At 36.9% G+C, this 25,608-nt stretch overlaps 1 protein-coding gene across 3 annotated transcripts in view; it reads left to right on the forward strand.

The window, feature by feature from the left end:
• Positions 1-25,608, forward strand: part of PCCA (propionyl-CoA carboxylase subunit alpha) — a 349,043-nt gene that overhangs the window by 173,682 nt on the left and 149,753 nt on the right. For all 3 annotated transcript variants that reach the window (XM_060080286.1, XM_060080287.1, XM_060080288.1), the window contains 2 exons: positions 9,344-9,454; positions 19,796-19,904. In XM_060080286.1, the coding sequence (XP_059936269.1) occupies positions 9,344-9,454; positions 19,796-19,904 (220 nt within the window). The remainder of the gene's footprint in view (positions 1-9,343; positions 9,455-19,795; positions 19,905-25,608) is intronic.

The following is a 25,608-nucleotide window of genomic DNA, read 5'->3' on the forward strand; positions in this document are numbered from 1 at the left end:
GGACAGGGGAGTTCACGCTCACTGTTTTTCAGGGCATAACCTAGAAAGCACCCTTTATTTCTACTCTTGTCCTATTGGTGGTTAGTCTAGGTGGTCATGCCTAGATGCTTGGAAAATGGGAGATGTAGTTGATATGTAGCCATATCCTCAGGTAGAGTGTAGCATTTCTCTTATTAAAGGAAGGAAAGGAAGATAGATATTGGTAGACAACTAGGAAAAATAAGAATATATACATGTATCTGCTCATTTTTGGAAACACACACACGTACAGAAGACCAGAACTAATAAGATGACATACCTATAGGAGGTGGAGGGAGGATCTGGTGGAAGTGATTGGGGGATGGGAAGCAGTACATGCGATGAAAGGGAAAGACTTCTTTGATTATACATTTGTGTATATTTCTGACTTTTAAATCCATTTTAATATTTAAAAATAAATAAATAAAATCATTAATGTTCTGGTGGAAAAAACTCAAAATGGAATACAAACAAATGGACAGGACTGTATGAATAATACAATCATGCTGAAGGAGGGGGACAAAAAAAGCTAATCTAAATAACTTTTAATAGTATTTTTACTGGAAACCCTTAAGGCAGAGATAAAATATGTATAAACAAATATTAAACTCTAGTTAGTAGGTTTGTTTTTCCTAGTTCATCGGTTAGCAGTTCTGAAACCAGTTTATGTATATTCTGGGACTGAGGAAATAAACACATGTATGGTGGATAAGAAGAGCCAAGTTTCTCACTGTCGGAGAAAGGAGTTACAGATATGGGAATGGAAAAGTGTGGAATGAACCCCATGGTGTTGAATTGGAAGTTCAGTGTGAATTCATACTTCTTAACCTAGATTGAAGGATAAATATATAACTATATGTTACCGCATTTGTAATTGTGTGTGTGTACATACATACACATGCCCTCTAGCTGAGGATTTCTCAACTGCAGCACCACTGACGTCTGGGGTAGACACACCTTTGCTGCGGGGAGCGCTGTCCTGTCCTGTACATTGTAGGGTGTTTAGCAACACCCTTGGCCTCTACCCACTAAATGACAGCAGCGTCGCCTCAGGCGTGACAACCACATACTTCCAGACATTGCCGTACGTCCCCTGAGGGGACAGTCATGCCAAATGATTGAGAACTGCTGTCCTGCCGAGAGGTCATAGCAGCAGCGACCCCCAGAGCACGGAGCACACCAAGCACCCAGGTCTTGTTGTCTGAATACCGTCCCCCATAAATGGAACCTGCACTCCTTGACAAAATGGCTCCTTTCAGGAAGAGTATAAGATGAGCCTGAAAGATCTTATATAAGAACGTAATCAAGTGTTCAAAAAATGGTGATGTGTCAAAAAGACACAGGAACCAGCTTTCTGGGGCTTCCGCTGGCCAATCTGGGAAAAACCTCAGCAACAAAATGAATAATGCTAGCAATAGATTAAAACCCATGAAATAAAATCTAAGTCCATGAGTTTGTACTGATACAAATAGGTAAGAAAGATACATGAGGGTGGAGCTCAGAGCTCTTCCTTACAGTAGATTTTAAACTAACAAGGGTAGAAAAATCAGTACTTGGCAAACACCAAATTGTTTGGGTAAGAATCATCAATGATTGATGCTAAAATCAGTGGATGAAAGTATGATGAGAGACAGGTATTTTCTTAGTTTCATAATATCACCTCAGGTGATAACTAATTAATTACAGTGGGACAAATAATACCTTTAAAATGGAGAAACCTAGCAACCTACCCAAATGATTAAAATTAATATCACTGGTAATGGGACAAATCAATATGCACCTCTTGATATGATGCACTGAAAAGTACACATTCTTTCTGTGATATTCTTGCCAAAAAATGTGTAACATGAATATAATCACGAGGAAACAGACAAACCAAACTGAAAGAAAGTGTACAATATAAATGGGTTGTACTCTTGAAAATGTCAAGGTCAGAAAACAAAAAAATGGATCAATTTATCTACATCAAAGGAAACTAAGGACACATGACAACTAAATGCAACGTGTGATCCTGGATTAGTTCCTGGACCAGAAAAAAAGTTTTCCTTTTGTAGTAAAGGTCATAAATAGGACAACTGGTGAAATTTGAATAAGGTCTGTAGACTAGATAATGATACTACTATCAGTGTTAATTTTTTGATCTGGTCATTGTACTGTGATTACAGAAGAGACTCAACTTGGTTTTAGGAAATGTACGCTGAAGTATTTAGAGGTAAAATACGTCTTATCTGCAACTTACCCTCAAATGTTTAAGAAAAAAAATTGTGTGTGTGTATACATAGAGAGAAAGAGACAATAAATGACAAAGCAAGTAAATGTGGTCAGATATTAACATTTGGAGAATCTGGGTAAAGGACATATAGTAACTCTTTGTACTGTTTTTGTGAATTTTCTATAATTCTGAAAATACTCCAGAATGAAAAGTTTTAAAAAATAAGTGAAGAGGAGCACGTGCTCCCCTCCTCCCAAAGCTAACATTCAAGGAATAAAAACAGAGAAGCATTTGTGATTTGTAGTTAAATATCATTCATCTGACTAAAGGATAGAGGGGTTAAAAAATTGTTTTACGAAGAACAGAAAGTGGACAGTTTACTGTTTAGTTTGATAACTGTTTAGTTGTTCAAATGATTTTTTCTTTTTTCCCGAGCTGATTGTGAGCTTTTGTTAAGATAAAGATTCTTTAGAGCAAAAATGTAATTTGGTTAAAGTTAATTTCTGAGTCCCCATGAAATACGCAGTGGCTTTTGGCCTCTGTTTGATCCTGGCAGTGTGTGCAGCTAATGTCTGGCCAGTGTTTTGGAACCAGCAGGCAGTCAGGAGAAAGCTGCTCCTAGGGGTCCTCTCTCTTCTGTGGCCTGGTCGTGATTTCCCATACAGATGGGACCTCATGAACTTTGGCACAGGTCATCCTCAATTCCCAGTCCAAATCTCAGAGTCATAATTTTTATGAGTATGTGATTAATAATACCGTAAAAGTTACAAACTAAGCCTGAGAGTACCTCTACTATCTGCTTATTGTTTGAACAAGATCAGTTTATATAATAGCATTGTCTTAACTGAAACATGGAAAGTAAACTAAATACAAAATAGTAACTTTCAGATATGTAGGATATCTTTTAACAGTTCAGTGCTTTTTTTATCATTTATCTGATCTTTTGAGCTTTTAGATATATAATAATTTTTGATTATTCCCTTATTTGGCTTTAGAATTAATTAATATAAAGTAGTTTATGGAGCAGTCAGTTGAGGGATCTAGATTTTGGTTGTCTGCCATTAGCCATTGTTTTACCTTACGGTCCTCAGGAAAGAATAATAGGTAATGACTAGTAATATATAATATTGCATAGTAATATGTAATATTTTACTCAGAGAACATTAAAGGGAAAATGCTCTTGTGTATTAATTTTATTCCTGAAACACTATTTAGCAAGGTAAAATTCTATATTTTCATGCTGTATTTACTGTTCAAGTAGAAAGATTTTTAAAAGCCCATGCTTCGTTTGTGTGCTTGAGCAGCTCTGTTCTTTGATGTCCAAAATGTAAATTAATATTTGCTTATGATTCTTTTGAGTTACATTTTCTAAAATCACCTCTTTTTCAACTTTGAATATAGAATTAAAGTAGAGCATCATTTATCCTGTAAAACTGCATGCATTTAAGTTTTTTGGATGTCATGGTCATGAATTGATCACTGGCATCAGAAAATAATCTTATTTTTGTTCAAATTATCATTAACTATTTCTGAAAGTTATGTTGTATTTTACTGAAGACAGAGTCTGATGCCAACTATTCTGGCATTGGCCACACAGAGAGCAAGGCAATTTATACCAGCATTAGGCTGTAACAGGAAAGCCAGTAAAGTTTAAATACAGAATATGGTGCCTGTAAAGTGAGCAGTGTTATTTTTATTTAACTGGAGGAAGAAAGGACAGAAATCCTTTCTAAGTTATTTACTGTTTACGCAAAAAAGCTTATAAATGGAAACATTCTGAATCGTTAATTTGTACATAAGAACATTGTATTTTGGAAATAAAATTATAGCCACACCTTGATCTTCTAACATTCATCCTGTCCAGTCCCTCCTTTAGGATCTTTTTTTTTTTTCCAGAACTTCAGTTATTATATACAGATTGCTGGATTTGTCTTGCATTTCTGTGTTTCACATTCTGTTCTGGATTCCTTCATGTGAATGTCCACCTCCATGACGTCTATATTCTGATGTATACACATTCTAATCTGCGTGCTAGTCTGAACTCTAATCATTTAGACATTATCAGTCTCATCTCACAGGCATCTCTAATTTAACTTGCAAAAGATGCATCAGGTTTTTTCCTTTCAACCTTTTCCTTTTCTGTAAATACTATCTTCAGTGATGTTGCAGAGCCAGAAGTTCGGGTGTTGGCACTTGACTCACCTCTCCCGTCCTTACATCCACTGAATCACCAAGCCCTGTCTGCCTCCGAGATATCTTTCAACTCTGGCTGCTTTTCTCCTTCTGTATGGTCCACTCCCTAGCTGTGGTCTGAGGCCTGACCATTTTCCAGCTTGTCTCCTGCAATTGTCAGCTTGCTTCTTCCCATCTTCGGTCTCGACTCTTCCCAGTCCCTTTTGCAGTAGCAGCCAGAGGTTCCTCGAATGCACAAATCTAGTCACGTCTACCCGCTTTCAACCACTCTGGGTGCTCTCAAGGTAAACTGAAATCTTTGCGTGGCTGTCAGACCCTGAATGCCCCTGTTTGACTTTCCCGGTGCACCATTTTCTTTGCTCATACACTTTGGCCATGGTGTCCTTCTTTCAATCCTCTTCATAGAAATACCTGGTGGTATCCACTTACTTTTTACCACAATGAAAGGTCTTGGATACTTAAAGTTCCTCCCTAATATTACCCATCTTTGTGTCCTTCTGCATCTTTCTCTATTTTCTTTCCCAGCCAGGAAAGTTTGTGTAAGTCACAAACACTTTCCTCTTCCTGGAACACCACATCTGTTGTTTACTCTGCATATAAATCTCTCTGGCAAGTTGTAACTCTTTTCTTCTTCTAAAGTGGTTTAGTTTTGTCTGTTTGTAAAACATATGACAGAGGGATTCATTTCCCTTTTATAGCCTGAACTCTTTTCAAGGAATATTCTATTTAAATTCTTGCCTACCTAGTTTGTCTTTCTAAGCATCCTAACACTTTGCTTTTAATTAATTGCTCTTCATTTTTGTCTATCAAAATATCACCTATAGGGCCTCCCTGGTGGCGCAGTGGTTGAGAGTCCGCCTGCCGATGCAGGGGATACGGGTTCGTGCCCCGGGCTGGGAGGATCCCATATGCCGCGGAGCGGCTGGGCCCGTGAGCCATGGCCGCTGGGCCTGCGCATCCGGAGCCTGTGCTCCGCAACGGGAGGGGCCACAACAGTGAGAGGCTCGCATACTGCAAAAAGAAAAAAAAAAAAAATCACCTATAATATAGGCAAATTTCAACTTTTTGCAGTGATTTGTTAGATATATTGATGCAGTCAGAAGTTTTTATACCTTTCAGTAATTCCTCATAGAAATATACATAATTACAAAAGTCCCTCAAAATGTTAGTTATTGAATATGGGCCAAGTCATTATCCACAAAGCAAGGTTGGGATAACTGTGCATTTCTCCTGGGCATGTGCTGTGAAAGATATTTATTAGATCATTGTCTAGGATAACTTCTCCCATGGAATATTTGTGTAGCTAAAAGAATAGCATTAAAATTTGAATTTTGGAACTTTCTCTAAATGTTTTGAAGTAGTTTGAATAGATTGGAAATTGGATTTTATAAAATTGTAGACACGTAATATCTTCTGTGTCAGGAAGAGAGTTGCTCAGAATTTTTCATATGGTTGCTAGTACGGTCTAGTACAAAGGGATGCATAGAAAAATTCCTGGAAGGCTGTATTAACTTGTTAACATTTGTTGGCTCAGAGATAGGAAGTCATATCAAAAAGTATGACCTTCTCCCCCATATGTACACATTAGGGTACAGGGTAACCTGCTGTAACAAAGATTCTTAAATCCAGTAGTATAAATAAGATAGAAATTTATTCACTTCTCCCTTAACGGTCTGGCTGGTCCGTGCTGATGGGGCGAGTTAGTTTCCTGTGCTCATTTCAGGAGACACACACACATCTGTCTCTTTCCCCTCTGTTCATCCCCACACTTACCCTGTTGCTCCTCTTCATCCGCGTTGCCAAAGCTGAGTTCCTGCTCTGTCAGGAAGCCCTTAGGAAAAGGGAAGGAAAGGAAGTTCTGGCAGTTCTTTTTTTCATGTAAATGAGGCTGGAGTCGGATACATCACTTTAACTGTAGTCTCTTGTCTAGGAATTGGTTTGCCATGTCTAGCTGTAAGATAGATGGGGAAATGGAGTCTGTGTCTGGGTGGTCTTTTGTTCAGCTAAGATTCTATTGTGGAAAAAATAAAAAGCAAATTTTAGAGGAAACCTGTAGTCTGTCACAATATACTTCTGTATTAAAATTTTTTTTCTTTTTACCTATATTACTGTTGTAACTTATATTGTACTAAACATTAGATGAATGATTCAGTCTCTCTGGATCACAATTTTCTTATTTTTGTCTCCTTTTGCCTTGTAATATTCTTATTCTATAACTGGTTACTGAAAGTTCCCCCAAAGCATGTACCATACTGCTTGCTTTCGTGTTCCTTCCTGTGATATCTAACTCCTGCATGAGTAGTAGGTATGGAGAAGATGTTGAGAGAGAGAGAGATTAATCTGCTCAGAACATCAGAGTTGTTAAAACTTCACAGCAGATGTGGCAAACTTTTGGTAAAGGGCCAGAGAATAAATATCTTAGACTTTGTGGGTCACATGGTCTCTGTTCCAACTACTGGGCTCTACTGTTTAGCATGAAGACAACCGTATATAAATACTGCTGGGTTTCAATAAAACCTTATTTACAATTTGACCTGCAAGCCATAGTTCGCTGATCCTTCCTTGCCTTATAGGATGGGTACACCCTCCAGATGGAAATAGCAATAAGCTTAAATTTGTGGAGCTTCATTCTTACAGAATATTAACTACAAGTTAGGTAGGTAGGTCAGTGCTGAGGCTTAGGATGCTGTACAGCTTCTGTCTGATGTTTGTTTATTACATGTCTTCTGCCCTATATTTATTCTCATATAAAAGTATAATAATGAGCACAATAATAATGCACCTTTTTGAGTGCCTGGCATTGTGTTAAACACTATTTCATTTGTACCTCATGACAATCATACTAACTAGACTATTATTATCACCATTTCACAAATGAGGAAACTAAAACTTCGGGAGTTTAAATAGCTTACTCAAGGTGAGAGGTAGATCAGGTGCTTGAACCTGAGTGATTCTTTGCTTACTTTGTAATTATTCTTGTATAAGTGAGGATTCTATAAGACTTGAATCAGATCAAGAACAAGCAAGAACAGAATCAGGCTTTCTAGGTTTGTTACGAAGTATAGTGGGACAAATTAGAGCTATGCAAGAGTGGGTTAAAGAATTGGCAGGAATGAGCAGACCTCTCTGTTTACTTCAACGTCAGCTCTCTTATGCTCCAGTCATCCTTCTAGTGGACGCCTACTCTAATTCCTCTTTCCCTGGTTTTGAGATGCCTCTTCGCTTTACCTTTTACTCCCGTTTAATGTCTTTGTAATCTACTCCCTTCATAAAGTCTTTCTATATCACAGACTCCTCCTCATACCATTCCTATCCCTCTTGTGGTAGTTACCTGTTTAAACTTCACTTTGGAATAGTCACTGTGTACTAGGCTCAGTTTTTCCTACTTGATCACAGGCTTTTTTCTTCTCCTCGTCCTCTTGGTCCTCTCCCTTTCCCTCCTCCCCTCCCGTCCCACTGCCCCTGCCCCCTGCCCCAGCCCTCCTTCTCCTTCTCTACTTATTTTGAAGTATACTTGACATATAATAAACTCATATTTAAAGTATTCAATTTGATGAGTTTTGACATATGTATGTACACACCTGTGAAACCATCACCACAGTCAAAATACTGAACATTTTTGTCATCTCCCAAAGTTTCCTCATGGCCTTTGCCTCTCCACCCTCTCTCCGACCCTGTCCTAATGCAGCCACATGATCCACTTTCTGTAGGTTGCATTCAGTATGCATTGTTTTTGGTCTTGCTTCTTTAATTCAGCATAATATTTTGAGATTCATCCTTGTTATGTGTATTGGGGGACTCGCTTCCTTTTGTTGCTGAGTAGATTTCCATTATATGGACAAACCACATTTTGTTAATCCATTCACTGTTGATGGACATTTAGATTGTTTCCAGTTTTTGACTTTGCAAATAAAGCTGTTAACCTCTGTGTGTAAGTGTTTGTATAGGCATATGCTTTTATTTTAACTTGGATAAATACTTAGGAGTGAATTGTCTGAATCATATGGTGAGTATATGTTTAACTTTTGAAGAAACTGCCAGACAGTCCAAAGTGGAAGTAAACTGTAAAATGTACCAATTTATTCCCTGTCACCCACACAGGTGGTGACAGTTCCACTTGTTGCACATTCTTGCCGACACTTAGTATTATCTGCCTTTCAACCTTTAACCCCTTAAATTGGTGTTTGGGTATATCCCATTGTATTTCTTTGACGGTGATGTTGAACATCTTTTCCTGTGCTTACTGGCCATTTGTATATATTTTGTGAAATGTCTCCTTAGATCTTTTGCCTGTCTTTTTTCACCTGGTTTGCTTGTCATCTTATTTTTATATTGTTAGCATTCTTTATATATACCAGATACAAGTTCTATATTTGAGATATGTGTTGTGAATATTTTCTCTGTGGCTTTCTTTTCATTTTCTTAATTACATCCTTTGAAGAGCAGACTCTTAAATTCTGATTGAGTATAATTGGTTGATATTCTTTTCATGGTTCATGGGTTTTGTGTACTATCTAAGACCCTGTTCCCTACCTCAAGGTCACAGATTTTTCTCCTGATTTCCTTCTATAAGTCTTACAGTTTTAGGTTTGTGACCCAAATTGAGTCAGTTTTTATGTATGCCGTGAATTAGGGTTGAGGTTCATTTTCTGTTTTCCCAAATGTGTATCTAGTAGTCCTCACATTTATTGAAAAGACATTGATTTCCCCCCTGAATCTCTTAAATTTTCATTCAGAGTTTTATTGCTGCCTCAAGTTCAGACATGTTTCTGTTGTCAGTTGAAATCAAGGAGGTAAGTGATCTTGCATGGTTCTTTGCTAGGCCATAGGACACTGATGATACATTTCTCCAGATAATAGGAATTAGATTTTTAACAGACTCAATGTTTTTAATTCAGCCTGTTATCATTTTATTTTTAGGTGTTACACATAATATTGCATTACTTCGAGAGGTGATAATCAACTCACGCTTTGTAAAAGGAGACATCAACACTAAATTTCTTTCTGATGTGTATCCTGATGGCTTTAAAGGTTTGTATATATGGAAGTATTTTAGTGTATTAAAGTTATTTTTTTTTATACTTTATTACAGTGTATACTTTATTCTGAAATTAGGGCCTTGGGCCTATATTGTACTTGATTTATTGATATACTTAGAGTATCCTAGACTGTAGACATTCATGATTTTGAGTATTCATGAGTGACTCATGAATGTGTAATAAACTGTAATTTTGTTGAGTGAGAAATTCAACTAGTAATGTGGGATGTTGTGTTTCTGAAAGTCAATACATGTTTCTATTCCTCGCTGATAGGAGTATATACAGGAACTCTTCTTTAATACTAAAACTGTATCTTTATGAAAATGAGCACGGAAAATTTCAGGCTAATAGGTGCTGTTCCTATTACTGAAAATGGAGATGTCTAAGAAGATGATGGCTTTATTCTGAAAAATGAATTTTGAATAAAGTAATGAGTGCACTGTGAAACTTAGCACTGCAAAGTTATCAGTGAGTGTTTCCAGGTAGTACAAAAATTGCTCATTAAGTGAGAGACAGAGAAAACCCTTGAGTGAGCATTGAAAACATGGTTAACATGGTGTTAAGACACTGACAGGACTTAATGTGAGACTTACCAGAAATGTTACTCACGTGAAAGGCTCTACATATGTTTCTAATGAGCTTGGAGACATATGAAGATTAGGTCTTCTCTCACAAATTTTAAGTGTTCTTTATATCCATTTAAAGTGTTTTAGTATATGAAACGACTCCTTTATTTTAGGAGCTGTATATAGATTCAGGTCAGCTTCATTGAATACATTTACAAAGCAACTTATTACATCAGAATTTATAATACAGAGTTTTCATAAGAATAACTGGAGATTACTGACTTGATTGTTCTTTCACAACTTTAGTGTCAAAGGGCTTTACCATTCGTACCAAGAAAAATAAAGAATGCGTTTTATTTCGGAACTTAAAACAGAGACTAATGAATCATCAGGTTCTTTTTCCTGAACTTTTGAATTTCTAAAAATATAAATGACAACCTTAACATGATTGCACTTTTGTTCTTGTGTGATTATTTCATTAATATCTTTTGGTCGCATGAAGCCAGGAACCACTTAATGTTATTGCTTTTTATTGTTTTTTATTTTTTATTGTTTCACTAGCAAGTAAAACAGACATTAAATAATGTTTTTTTTTATTTAGATGATTCTTTTTATTTTTATCATAGCTTTACTGAGATATGATTCACATACCATACAATTAAAAGTGTACAATTCAATGGTTTTCAGTAAGGGAGAAGAATCTTGTTCATAGTATGGGTGAGAAGGTATTACCTTGACTATTTTAACTTAACTGTACATGTGCCCAGATTACAAATTGGTTTTATTTTGGTCCTGACGTTTTGGCTTCTTGTCCTTTCCGAAGTTTTCATTAAACGTTACTGTCAGTTGTGAAATGGACTCAGATTTCCATGTGCTTTTGTGTCTGCCTGGCTTACGTGAAACAGTAGGCAGGAGACAACAGGTCAAAGTTTAAGGGGACCTTTAGAGCACACACATTGTATGTGTGCATGGTTACTTGTATATACAGACACACATTTATACATGTGTTTATGCACATTTGGTATGATATCCCATTACCATGGAAAAGAAAATGGAGCATTTAAAATTTCTAATTGGAGTTGGGTCCTATGTGCTCTACATTTAGCAGCAGTTGAAACTGTTCCAAATTCTTAAGAGAACTCAGAAATTTTCTTAAAACTGATATTGCAGTTTGCTGTAATAAACTTAAATATTACATTTCTTTTTTTGGCAGGCAGTTATCAGCACAGACACCATAATTCTGTTTCTTATGCATAACAATTTTTAAATTGTTATAAGTTGTTAGAAGGCCTTTAGCAATTTTTAGTCGCACCCCTCATTTTACAGGTGAGGAAACCAAAGCCCAGAAAGACTGATAAGGCTAAGTGACCAGTCATATAATAAAGCCAGAAATTAAACTTAGTGTTGAACTTAGTGGTTTCAACTTCTGTTTCAGTACTCATTCAGCTGTGCTAGGATTCAAACTCATAAACCACCGAAGTTTTCAGAGTATGCTGTATGTGTCACATGGTCTGTACGATATGACAGTTTAAACGTACACACCTGTATTTGCCATTCTTAATGTCTACTGCTTATTTTATTCCTTCATATTATTTTCATGTCCGTCCTTTCTTCTCTGAATGGCTACTGCCTCTTGTTCTTCTTCTTCAGATTACTGTATTTCTCCTTCCCGATTTTCCCCCAGAGCATGTCTTAGATATATTAAACTGTATCATCTTTGATTGTTTGATATATGTGCCTGAAAGAGACGGCAGGAAGTGGCAACTGAAGTTAATCCAGGATCTTGTCCATATGTTTGAGGCTGAGTCACTTTGCCCCTTTGGGATTACCCATCTGCTTCCCATCTGTCCAGCTATCCTAGACACTATTCATAGGCAAGTGCCTGTTTTTATGACTGCATTACATTTTTTTATTATATATGTATATTATCCCAAGTTTATTTGTAGACTAGGACAGTGTTACTAAAGTCTCTTAGACTGAACTTTGAAATGATTGTGTCTACAATTTAAAAACAGAATACACAAGAATTTGTTCTTCACGTCAACTTATTAGATGCTGATGTTGAAAAGGTATTTTCCTTTGATTCTGAAAAATAAATGGAAAATGGAGAAGTAGATATTTTGATTTTGAAATAAAGGGAAAATTGAAGAAGAAGATATTTTAAGCAGTATAATTTCAGATAGCCTAGAATGGACATTTTGGACTTATTTCTCTGCTGCCTTGCTACACTTGAACCACCAGCCCCATCAAAAGAAATCATTAGAAATATCTTTCTCTTCATTGTGGAATGTTTAGACAACTTTGATTTAGCACAAGAAGTCTACTGTTAATTACACTTCTCTTTAGTTTTTCCCTTTGAATTTAGTCAAGTATTTCTGTACCTTTAACAGTGGTAAATATGTGACTAAAGTGTTGCCTTTAAAAATTCAGTCTTTAAAATCATTCAACAAATAATTGGTGTAGACTCTAGAAGAAAATCAAAGAGAAATAATAAATATATTTTCCCTGTTCTTAAAGTGGTTATATCATTAGGGAAATAAACAGGTAGAGAACTAACTACACTACAGGACAGAATAAATGAAGTGCTAAGGTGAAGATATAAGCAAAGTGTCTTGGAGCGGAGAACAAAGAAACTAGTTGCCGTTTGGGGAATCAAGGATGGCTTCAAGGACGAGGTGGTGTAGACTATTGAAACACCTCTCCAAGGACTCTCTTGTGTAGGTGCAGGCGCTGTTGTACTGCCCCAGGAGAGCCACTGTGTGTATCTCTTCCTAATCCATCTTCTTTGATGTGATGTTGGTGGTTTGAAATCAGCCTTGGAGAAAGTACTTACAGTAAGGAAATTGGCAGATGCTGCACGCTACCGCACTTCTTCCTTCACACCCCAGTTGGTTATTAAACATTTACCAGCAAACCCCTGCCTATACTTTGACCTGACTATTGGGAGCAAACAGAGTCATTGCATACAAAGGAAGAAGATTACCTATCTAGGGAGGGAGACCTGGAAGAATCCCTGAAGGGGAGTATTCAGTTTTAGACCTGCAGGTATGGGAGGGAGATGACTGTGCTGACTGAAAAAGTGTGAGAACACTTAAAGGTATTAGGGGAGTACAAAAAACTGTGACTTTTAGAAATGAAACATTTCAGCAAAGTGAAAGGACTGCTAAGAACAAAATTATAGTGACCCCAAAAAATACATGGAAGAAGTATCTCAAAATATGTAGCAGAAAAAAAAATAGAGCAGAAAGGTAGAATGAAATGTGCGACATGATGAGAGATGTAGAGAGAAGTGCCAAGAGATTGTATGTGTAAATAGTAAGAGTTTCATGAAATGAAATCAACAAGGAAAGGTTAGTTTTAAAAGAAATAATAAGGGAGATTTTTTTTTTTCACTGTTCTTAAGAAAGACTTGAGATGTTGTTGGAAAGACTCACTGAGTTTCAGACAGGATTAATGAAAAAGAATAACTATTCTAGGCTTATGAAGAACAAAAAACTTTTTAAAGCTTCTAGAAAGAAAAAAGTTATATGCAAAGAATGTAGAATGAAATCATCTTCAGGCTCTATAAACTGGAGATTAGAAAACCTTAAACTGAGTATCTGTTCCATAAGAAAGAACTTGTTCCAAGAGTACTATACCCAACTAAGATATCCCTCATGTGTCAATGTGAAAAGAGAGATTTTAAAATAAAAGTTCAGAGATGTACCATCACATATACCTTTTTTGAGGAAATTACTGAAGAAAATACTTTAACCAGTTTGTGGTTAAGATGATAGCTTAAATATACACCTTTTTCCTCATCCCAAAACTCCCTAAATTGAGTTTTTTAAAGACACAAGCCCACAAGGAAAAAAGAGAGATGATTTTAGAAAATGTAAAGCTGAAGGGTTAATCTTAACTAACTTAGCAACCTAAAAATGTTGAATCCTAAGCTGACAATATGAAAAACTGAGAAGTAGCTCTTTGTCACTGTGGAACCCTTCAGAAGTCTCAGTAATTATTAGTTCCAGTAACTTGGAAAACTCCCAAAGGAGGGAATATTGGTTTAAAATCTCTGGAAGATTTTCTCCATATCACCTTCCTCATTCTTCAAAGCAGGGTGACACTGTCTCCTCCACCCTGGCAAAAGCTTGGAGGTTCTTCCCTGTAGAGAACAAAACAGTCTTTGTACTGAGCGACACCAGGCAGAGTTGGCGGAGGATCAAGTGAATATGGACATAATGTGGTGACACCTTCTGCTCCCAGCCCTGTTCTCCACTTGGTTCCCAGAGTGCTGGCAGGCAGACAGGCACAGGCACAATAGCAGAATATCTTTCTCTGAGAAATCTAAGCAGGCCTTAGAGAGATTACCCAAAGATTCCCCCAACAAAATGATCCCACCAGATTCCCCTACCCATGAAGCCAATGGTCAACAAAGCTGCATCCCACAAAGAGAGAACATGCATGGATCAGTATCAGGACACCTATCAAAAATGTTTCATACTACACTAGATTTTAAAGGAACCACCAAATGAGTATTAAAAATAGACAATAGGACTAAAACCACTTAGGAGAACACAGGTCTGGCTTCTTAGAAACTGGGTCATGCAAATGAAGGTGGGTAATAGCGTGAGGTTTACAGAGGCACATCACACAGATGCTGCCACAGGGGGTTGGCCTCCAGTAACCACTGGAGTGGAGACCAGAGACATCGTTTAGGGCTTCGGGCTTTGTTTGAAATTGTCCCTCCGAAAGGTTAAGAAGGTGAGCGTTAATTGTGAGGAAGGTGTTCTCCTTTCAGTTGCAAATATTTGCTGAACCCACTACATCAAAGGCAGTAGTCTAAGCTCTAGAGGTAAAATTATTTTTAAAAAGCCAAAGGCTTTCTAAAACCAAGAGACACACCTTTTTCCAGCCATGTCTTCACCAGAGAGCCCCTGCTCCCTGACTCGCTGACATTGCAGAAGGGGTTTTAAGCTTTAATGCTCTCAAGAGGTGGGTTTGAGAAACCTTAGACCTTCACCTGCTGAAGACCTCAGCTGCGAGAGCGCTTGGGGCTGCATCTGTCGTGTGTGCAAGGCTGGAGGGTCTCAACCTCTTCTGCCTCCTGCAGACTCCCAGAGTCATGCCCGTGAGTCTTCCCAACCAGGGTTGGCAGAGAGGTGAAAAACAGGTGTCGAATTGTACAGCTCTCTTAGTTTACATTCACACTTGACAAAAGGACAGGAAGAATTTAAATACACTCATTTAGGTCCCAAACTTCTAGATGCTTAGGATTTATCAGTCAGCAAAAGAACTTGCTGCCCTCACGGGACTTACATTGCAGTGAGTTAGCAGGCAGCGTGCATTCTCAGCTCCCCTCCTAGCAACTCTGCAGTGTTTTACAGGCGAGAATATGCTCAGAAACATGAATGAAGTGCGCTCGCCTCAACTTATTCGCCTGGAGCAGAAATTGAATGCAAGAGTGACTGACTCAACACCAAGCTAGCCTGGGCTGCTGTACTTTTGCCTAGACTCAGAAGAGCCTCTTCATTGGCCTCCTTCCTGCTGCCATTGCACATTCCAATTTACTCTTCATTCAGCAGCTAAGGTTAACTTTTAGAACCAAATCAAAGCTTCTCCCTTACTTTGGAAGCCCTCAGTGAGTGAATGGCTAAACAAACGGCGGTATGCCCATGCTGTGGAGAACTACTCAGCATTAACGTGGAACAGACTACTGAGTCATTCAACAGCATGGATGAATCCCAGAAATATTATATGCAAAAGAAGTCAGACACAAGGGAACACTTACTATCCGACTCCATTTTTATGAAACCAGAAAAGAATCTGGTAACCTGGGGCCACAGAGGGAAAGCAGAGACAGGGATGTTGACTGGGAAGAGGTGCGAGGGAACATTTTAGGGTGATGGAAAATTCTGTATAGATGGTGGTGTTTATGTGGGCATATACATTTGTCAAAATTCACTGAACTGTACACTTAAAATGGATGCATTTATTATATGCAAATTATACCTCAAAGTTAAAAAAAACCCACCTCTGTTAATGGGTATCCATTGCAGTTAAAATCAAAACTCCTGATGGCTTATAAAAAAGTAGATGTTAGAAAGGTATTTGATAAAAATTCAGTAGCCATTTCTAATGAAACTCTTTTCTAATAGCCCATTTCTAATAAAAAGTAAACTGATTAAATTTGATTAAAAGGCTACTTACTGAAAATTAATAAAAAGCTTCATTTTGCATGATGAAATGCTAAAATCATTTCCCTTAAAATCAGGAACAAAATGAGGTCTACTATAAAATTACCATTATTATTAAATATTGTTTTAGAGGATAAAAAGGGAAAAAAGGAAGTAGTTGGTGTAAATATTTTTAAAAGAAGAGATGAAGTCTTTTTTTTCCCCCAGATATGATTATATTCCTAGAAAACCCAGAAGATCCTACTAAAAACTTCTAGACTTAATAAGCAAATTTGGCAAGGTGGCTGAATGCAACAAGAAAAGTATGCCAAGTCAGTGACTCTTTTTTGTGTGTGAAAGCTAGCTTGAAATGAAAAGGGAAAAAACCAAAGCTTTTCTTATTAATATCTTGTAATATCTTGTAAGACTGTAGAGAAAATTTAATAGGAAAGACATAGAACCTATATGGAGACAACTGTAAAATCTTGTCAAGGAACAAGAAACACAATCTGAAAACATGGGGGAAAAATCAGTTATTTTTTTGGGGGGGACTCAGTATATATGAGTGCCAGTCTTTCCCAGATTAATACACAGATTTTATGTAATTCCAGTTAGATTCACAAGGCTTACTACATAAGTGATTTAAAAGCTTATATGTAATCATAGATTTCCAAGAACAGCCAAGAAGATTATGAAAAGTAAAGAGGAAAATTGGCTTCCGTATATTAAAACATACTGCAAAGCCTCTACATCTAAAAAGTACAATATAAAGGATAAGAGATCCTTGGTTATGATAGAATCTCTGATGCCTTGCCTTTTTGGACCTGAATACCCCTCTTTTGACATGGCCAGAGTACCCCAGGAGTGGTCCGGATATAATAGTTCTTTTATTTAACGAGTTTCAGGATGTGTAACTGCAGTCTAGATTGGTGTTGTACAAGTGTAAGAGGGAATAGAATTATTCAGTGTTACTTTAGGTTGGAAAAGTCAGATGGATGGGTGGAAGTCACAAAGAAACAGTGTAACGCAGTATGAGAAGTAACTGGCTAATGATTTAGAAATCCTTGTAAGAACTTTTCATTTTCCTATATTGTAGGGGTTCTGTAGGTCATATATAGCGATCTGTCCAACATTGCAGTAGAAGAGACCACCCACACTGCATGGAGGATATAGAGTAGACGATATTTGCAGTACTTCCCTATTAAAATTACCTGAGATTCTTTAAAAAATTGTTGAAACAAATTTAGTTCAATTGTAGAAGACAAGAAATCTTTAGCACGCTTACATCAGACAAATTTATTGAGAATTAGCCATTGGTAAAATTGGAGAATCTGTTCCAGTATCAATAAAAGGGTTAAAGTTGCTATGTATTGTATCAATTTGCCTGTGAGATGTGATGATGTTCGATTTTATTTGGGATTCTCCTTAATATTGTCTGAGTCAGTACATCTAATAATTTGTTAGACAAATGAAACACGGAATTATCATCTTACAGTTTAAAGGATTCCCACATTTTGCCTTTTTTTCTGTTGGCGATACATGATATGCAGATGTGTCTAGAGACGTAACAACTTTGTGAACCACTGTAGTAAATATATTTTACAGCATGACTTAGGATACACACACTCGTGAAAAATAGTGTGAGCAAAGTGCTCTCATAACTTGTTTTGCTGGTCTGACCCACCGAACTGGTTTCATGAGCTACTAAGTGGTTTGTATTTCACAGTTTGATAAACATGAGTCTAAACCACTTCTGTTCACAGTGAGATCTGTAGACATGTGGCTTCAGCAGCACTCTGGAGCTTCTTGGAAATGCAAATTACTGGGCCCCACCTCAGACTTACTACCTGTCATTCTCTGCAGGTGGAGCTCTGGAATCTGTGCTTTAATCCAGGCGATTCTGATGCACAGTGAGGTTTGAGAGGCACTGGTGCTCTTTATCCCCCAAAGAGCTTTTGTGGTTATTTACTTGCTATGTTGTCAATTAAAACTTAGGAACTTTAAAAATAATTATTAATTCATTTTCAGAGTAACAATAGTAGATCCATTATATGTTGACATCAGAGTAATGATGTCATCACAGGTCATACCTCTTGGATCAGGGAACCTCCACAATATACTCCTGAAAAACGGAGAGGTGAAAAAGCAAATAAATCTTAGCATTATTACGAAAATAGTTTTGACCTTGCAGAACCCCCGAAGGGCTCTTGGGGACTCCCAGTAATCCCCAGGCCATACTTTGAGAACCGCTCTTGTGTAGATGGTATGTTTTTGAGAAGACTGAGACCAAATTTCTGTAATCCTCATGTAGGGTAGTTCATTATGGAAGCATATGGAATGTTTCCATCACTGCTTAAGTGTTGGGGATGATTAGGAACTTTTCAAAGCCTGTAGGAATGTGGTTTCTTAGGCCATTGAGGGTTCTGTCACTGAATTCCCAGACCAACGAGACGTCCCACATTGGTGTTATAGTTTATGGTGCTCCTCGGTTTGTCTCGAAGAATGGGTTACTGGGGCTTTCCTTCCCCTTCAGTGTCATGAAACAACACCTTTCATTTTCGCAGAACGCCTCCCCATAGAAAAATGTGCTGCCGATCTGGAAAGTCTTTATATTCTAGTTGTGAATATTTTTAGTCTTATTTCTGTTCTGAATAATTTTTTAAGACACAGTGTTGAAATTACTTCATTTCTTTCCGATAAACTTAAATAACTACCTGATCGATTTTTCTCTTTCGAATTGTACAAGTAGCATCTTCGTGCTGATGATCCAGCACTCCAGTTGACTGTACTGTACCATCTGATGAACTCTATTATCTGTGTATAGCATGGTGGTAAATAGACAGTGTTAGAAGTTGTGGTGAGATTACACAGCACTCAAGGGGATGTGTTTGCTGGCAGACCCTGGAGTATCCAGTTCCGCCTTGACTCACCCACTTCTTGAGGAATTATCATGCACATAGAGCAGATTTCCCCTCTGCACCACACTCAGCCAGACCAGGGCGTCTTCCCCGGGCTTGTCAGGCTAGACCACTGCCCCCAGGTCCAGCTGTATTACTGTAAGAAGAGTGAATTAAAGAGGGAGAGAGAAATCGCTTTGTTGGTTGGTTGATTGACTGGGATTCAAACCCTGACTGTAAGTATAGAGGCAAGAGAATCACGTATTTATTTTCTTTTAGTCCTTCATGTTAGAAAACATGGCCCAGCCACTGTCCTTGACCGGCAACACTCCTTTTCCTCATTTTATCCTCTCTCTCCTTAGAAGTAAAATTTGGGGTGGGGAGTGATAAGGAGAAGCAGATATGAGGAGCCCTAAGTTTTTCCTAGAGATCTCTGTGAGTAGTTTTCTTATTTGCAATTGTTTTGTTCTGTGCATCTGTTTAATATCTTCTTTCCCAAATTGGACTATAAACTTCCAGTGAGCAGGGGTCTTTGTTTTATTTGAACCATCTTGCTCCCTCCTTTCCCTCTGGCACAACCCAGTGTCTGGTACAAGACTAGCTCCATAAGAGATGCTTGATAAAATACTTGTTTGAATGACTAATAACTCTGTAATATAGAAGCACAGATGTTAGCATTATGCATGTGATTGATTGATTGATTGATTTCCCTCAGGACACCAGTTAACAGAGACTGAGAGAAACCAGTTACTGGCAATAGCTTCATCCTTGTTTGTGGCATCCCAATTAAGAGCACATCATTTTCAAGAAGGTGAAAATTCAAGGTATGTGAGATCATTTAAAACAGAATAAATGAGCAGAAAAAATTGGACATTATTGGAGAAAGTACCCTGAAACCTTATAGGAAATCTGTTCAAGTAATTTGTATTTATTACTTTTGTTTTCTTACTGGAAAAATGTTTTGAGAAGTGTTATAGTACTAAACTTTAGGAAATAACCTGAACAGTTAAAAATATGTATATAAGAAACTTGTTTATAAGCTATAAGAAAGAATTAACAACAGGTTGAGTTAGTTATGTGTGAGCCCTAAGTGTACCTTTTAGCTTCCTAATAACCTAAGCAAAAGGGAAAACATGCTTTATACCCGGGCAAGTACAAAAATCATTGTGACATTCATGCTTCTGAGTGACAGGATTATTTATTATGAATGTCTGTGCATTTGCTAGAGTAATCCTACTTAGCAAGTGTAGTCCATTACTTGCTAGAGAGGCAGTTGATAAAATTGTGTTACGTCAAGTCCTTTTCCTTTCTTTTTACTTTTCCTCAAGAGGAAGAATAAAGATTAGAAAAAAGATGGCAGATGACCGAGCAGCTCTGAAGAGCACAGATCAGAAACTCAGGTTACTCCTGAAGAATTAGGTAGAAGGAAAACTAAATTGGTCTCAGGCTATATATGCGTGGCTAATGTGGTTTTACTCAGAAAATCTGAGTAACCAGAACTTCTCTTTTTTAAAATTTTTATTGGAGTATAGTTGATGTACAATGTTGTGATAATTTCTGCGGTACTGCAAAGTGGTTTAGTTACACATATATATACATTCTTGTTTTAAATGTTCTTCTGCATCATAGCATATTGACTACAGTTCCCTGTGCTATAGAGTAGGACCTTGTTGTTTATCCATCCTGTATATAAAAGCTTACACCTGCTCACCCCAACCTTCCACTCCATCCCTCCCCAGCCCCCTCCCCCTTGGCAACCACAAGTCTGTTCTTTATGTTTATGAGTCTGTTTCTGTTTCATACGTAGGTTCATTTGTGTCCTATTTTAGATTCCACATATAAGTGATACCATATGGTATTTGTCTCTCTTTTTCTGACTTACTTCACTTAGTGTGATCATCTCTAGTTGCATCCAAGTTGCTGCACATCTGCATCTATCTGTTCATCTGTCAATGGACATTTAGCTTGTTTCCATGTCTCGGCTATTGTGAATAGTGCTGCTATGAATATAGGGGAGGGAGCATGTATCTTTTTGAATAAGAGTTTTGTCTGGATATATGCCCAGGAGTGAGATTGCTGGATCATATGGTAATTCTGTTGTTAGTTTTCTGTGGAACCTCCATACTGTTTTCCGTAACCGCTGCACCAACTTACATTCCCACCAACAGTGTGGGAGGGTTCCCTTTTCTCCACACCCTCTCCATTATTTGTTATTTGTAGACTTTTTAACGATGGCCGTTCTGACTGGTGTGAGGTGATACCTCATTGTAGTTTTGATTTGCATTTCTCCAATAATTAGTGACATCAAACATCTTTTTCTGTGCTTATTGGCTGTCTGTATTTCTTCTTTGGAGAAATGTCTATTTAGGTCTTCTCATTTTTCGATTGGGTTGTTTGTTTGTTGTTGTTGTTGTTGTTGAGCTGTATGAGCTGTTTGTATATTTTGGAAATTAAGCCCTTGTCGGTTGCATAGTTTGCAGACATCTTCTCCCATTCTGTAGGTTGCCTTTTCGTTTTGTTTATGGTTTCCTTTGCTGTGCAAAAACTTGTAAGTTTGATTAGGTCCCATTTTTTATTTCTGTTTTTGTTTCTATTGCCTTAAGAGACTGACCTAAGAAAACATTGCTATGATTTATGTCAGAGAATGTTTTGCCTGTGATCTCTTCTAGGAGTTTTGTGGTGTCATGTCTTATGTTTAAGTCCTTAAGCCATTTTGAGTTTATTTTTGTGTATGGTGTGAGGGTGTGTTCTAACTTCATTGATTTACATGCGGCTGTCCAACTTTCCCGACACCACTGGCTGAAGGTTCTTCTTTTTTCCATTGTATATTCTCGCCTTCTTTGTCAAAGATTAATTGGCTGTAGGTGTGTGGGTTTATTTCTGGGCTCTCTATTCTGTTCTGTTGATCCATATGTCTGTTTTTGTGCCAATACCACACCATTTTGATTACTGTAGCTTTCGTAGTAGTGTCTGAAGTCTGGGAGGGTTATGCCTCCTGCTTTGTTCTTTTTCTTCAGGATTGCTTTGGCAATTCTCTGGGTCTTTTATGGTTCCATATAAATTTTAGGATTATTTGTTGTAATTCTGTGAAAAATATCATGGGTAATTTGATAGGGATCCCATTAGATCTGTAGATTGCTTTGGGTAGTATGGCCATTTTAACAATATTAATTCTTCCAATTCAAGGTCCTGGGATATCTTTCCATTTCTTTGATTCATCTTCAGTTTACTTTATTAATGTTTTATATTTCTCAGTGTATAAGTCTTTCACCTCCTTGGTCAGGTTTATTCCTAAGCATTTTATTTTGGGGAGTGTGATTTTTAAAAGATACTGTTTTTTTACATTCCCCTTCTGACATTTCATTGTTAGTGTAAAGACATGCAACCGATTTCTGTATGTTAATTTTGTATCCTGTTTCCTTGCTGAATTCGTTTATCAGTTCTAGTAGTTTTTGTGTGGAGTCTTTAGGGTTTCCTATATTTATAATAGTATCATGTCATCTGCATATAATGACAGTGTTACCTCTTCCCTTCCAATTTGGATACGTTCTGTTTCTTTTTCTTGTCTGATTGCTGTGGCTAGGGCTTCCGATTCTATGTTGAATAGAAGAGGCGAGAGTGGGCATCCTTGTCTTATTCCAGATTTTAGTGGGAACGCCTTAAGCTTTTCACCATTGAGTACTATATTGGCTGTGGGTTTGTCATAAATAGCTTTTATTATGTTGAGATATGTTCCATCTCTACCCATTTTGGTAAGAGTTTTTATCATGAATGGATGTTGAATTTTGTCAAATGCTTTTTCTGTATCTATTGAGATGATCACGTGTTTTTTGTCTTTTTTTTATGTGGTGTATCACATTGATTGATTTGCATATGTTGAACCATTCTTGTGAACTTGGGACGAATCCCAAGTAACCGGTACTTTTCATTTGTTCTTATCCTCAAGGGAAAGTACAAAAAGCTTAATGTACGATCTTTTTTTGAAGTGAATTTGGTGACTGTCTAGGGAGAGATGAGAGGATATTGAATTTCTGTAAATTACTGAATGAATGGAAGGAGGAAAATGGTCAGTAGAGCCAGGAATCTGGTTGGTTCGTTTGTTTTCCCCCTAAAGTCGTGCTCCCCAGTGTGGAAGCCACTAGCCATGTGTGCCTATTTGAATTAAAATTAAATTAAAAACTCAGTTTCTCAGTCACATGTCAATGTCAGTATAGTCACTACCCACAGTTGCAGTGCTCCATAGCCACTACTGTACCGTGGTCAGTGGCTACCGTATCAGGTAACAGAAAGAACCTTTCCATCATCGCTGTTGTATTTCTGTCAAGTTTTGTTGGACTGTGCTGTTTTGGAGTGATGTGTGTGTAGGAGAGATCTAAGCTTTTGCTTTAAAGCCAGAATCATACCTTGTATGAATAATATTCTTATTATTTTTTTGGTAAATACAATATGCATATCTTTATTCCTTTAGCTTCAGGTATTACTTGGATCTTGACTATTTTACAAGTCCTGAGTATAGCTAATGATGAACTGGTTTGATCTTTAAGCAGTGTATTCTAGTTATTTTCAGAGTGTGCTGACTTAACATTGGTAAGAATCTGAAGAAGTTTTAAAAAATAAAAGAAGAAAAAATAAATAAATAAATAAAAGGATAAAAATTTCCTGTAATCCCACAATAACCACTTTTAATATTTTAATATATTCCTTTCCAAGTGTATACGTGTGTATGTTTATACATATCCATACTTGTAGTGTATATAGTCTACATAATTAGAGTCATACTGGAAATGTCATTTGAATTTTACTTTTTAAAATTTCATATTATATTGTGACTATTTCTTCTCTTTATTCACTAGTCTTTGAAAGCACATTTAAAATTTCTATTATAGTGAATTTAAAATATATGCAAAATAACTGCTCTTAAAAACACCATCAAGAATATTATAAAACAGAACGTATTCAGAGATACATGTCCAATAAAGGACTTGAATCTATAATGTATAAATAATTCTTACAACTAAAAAATGAGCCAAACAACTGAATTAAAAAAAAATAGAAGATTTGGCATGGCCTCTTTTACAAAGAAGTTATATGAATGGCAAATAAGTCCATGAAAATATGTTTAACATCATTAATCATTAGAAAAATACAAACTAAAATCACAGTGGTACACCACCACACACCTGGGAGAATAGTGTACATCAAGTGGTGAGTAGAAAAATAAATGTGGTATATCCATACAATGGAATACTATTTAGCAATAAAAAGAAATGCAGTACTGATACATGCATAAACCTAAAAAGAAAATCATGCTAAGAGGAAGAAACCAGTTAGAGAAGACTATATAATGTACAGTTTCATTTATTTGGAATTTCTAGGAAGGATGGAAGTATAAAAGACAGAAAAAAGATCAGTGATTGCCTGGGTGCAGGTGTTGACATCACAGAATTACACCTTTATACAGTCTATGTCCAAAACTATAAACCAATAATTATTTTAAATGCATTAGTCTCTTAAATTATGTAGAAAACAAAACAAAGTTAAGATGATACTAGCTTTCACTTTAATAATTTTTAAAATGCATTAGATCCTTAAATCATATAGAGAACAAAAAGTGGAGTTACAAGCTATTGTTACAATAATACTAGCTTTTATGATTGTCCATGTATTTGTCTTTAGTGAGATACTTATTTCTTCATGTGGTTTCTTAGTACTGTCTAGTGTCCTTTCATTCCACCCTGCTGGACTTCCTTTAGAATTTTTTGTAGGGCAGGTCTAGTCACAAACTCCTTCAGCTTTTGTTTATCTGGGAAGGTGTTAACTTCTGCCTCAGTTTTGAAGGACGTTTTTGCTGGATTTAGGATTCTTGGTTGATGGTTTTTTTTTCTTTTAGCACTTTGAATATATCAGCCCACTGCCTCTGGCCTGCAGAGTTTCTGATGAGAAATCTGCTGATAATCTTATTTGTACTTGAAAATTCGTTCCTCTCTTTCAAGATTCTGTCTTCAGCTTTTGAAGGTTTGACTATGTGTCTTGGTCTGGGTCTTTGAGTTCATCTTATCTGGAGTTTGTTGAGCTTTTTGAATGTTTATGTTCATGTCTATCATCAAATTTGGGAAGTTTTTGGTTGTTATTTCTTCAAATATCCTCTTTGCCCCTTTCTCTTTCTCCTTCTGGGACTTTCATGATGTATACATTGGTCTACTTGATGGTATCCCCACAGGACCCTTAGGGTCTGTTCACTTTACTTTGATATTTTTTCTTTCTGTTCTTCAGACTTGATAATTCTATTGTCCTGTCTTCATGTTGACTGATTTTTTCCTTCTGTCTGGTCAGATCTGCCTTTGAATTACTCTAGTGAGTTTTTCATTTCAATTATTGTGCTTTTCAGCTCCAGAATTTCATTTCTTTTTAGGTTTTCTGTCTTTTTATTGATATTTTTATTTTGTTTACACATTGTTTTCTTGACTTTCTCCACATCTTCCTTTAGTTCTTTTAGCATCTTTAAGATAGTTGTTTTAAAGTCTTTGT

Source organism: Mesoplodon densirostris, chromosome 17 (assembly GCF_025265405.1).
Source record: "Mesoplodon densirostris isolate mMesDen1 chromosome 17, mMesDen1 primary haplotype, whole genome shotgun sequence".
Classification (NCBI taxonomy): Eukaryota; Metazoa; Chordata; class Mammalia; order Artiodactyla; family Ziphiidae; genus Mesoplodon; species Mesoplodon densirostris.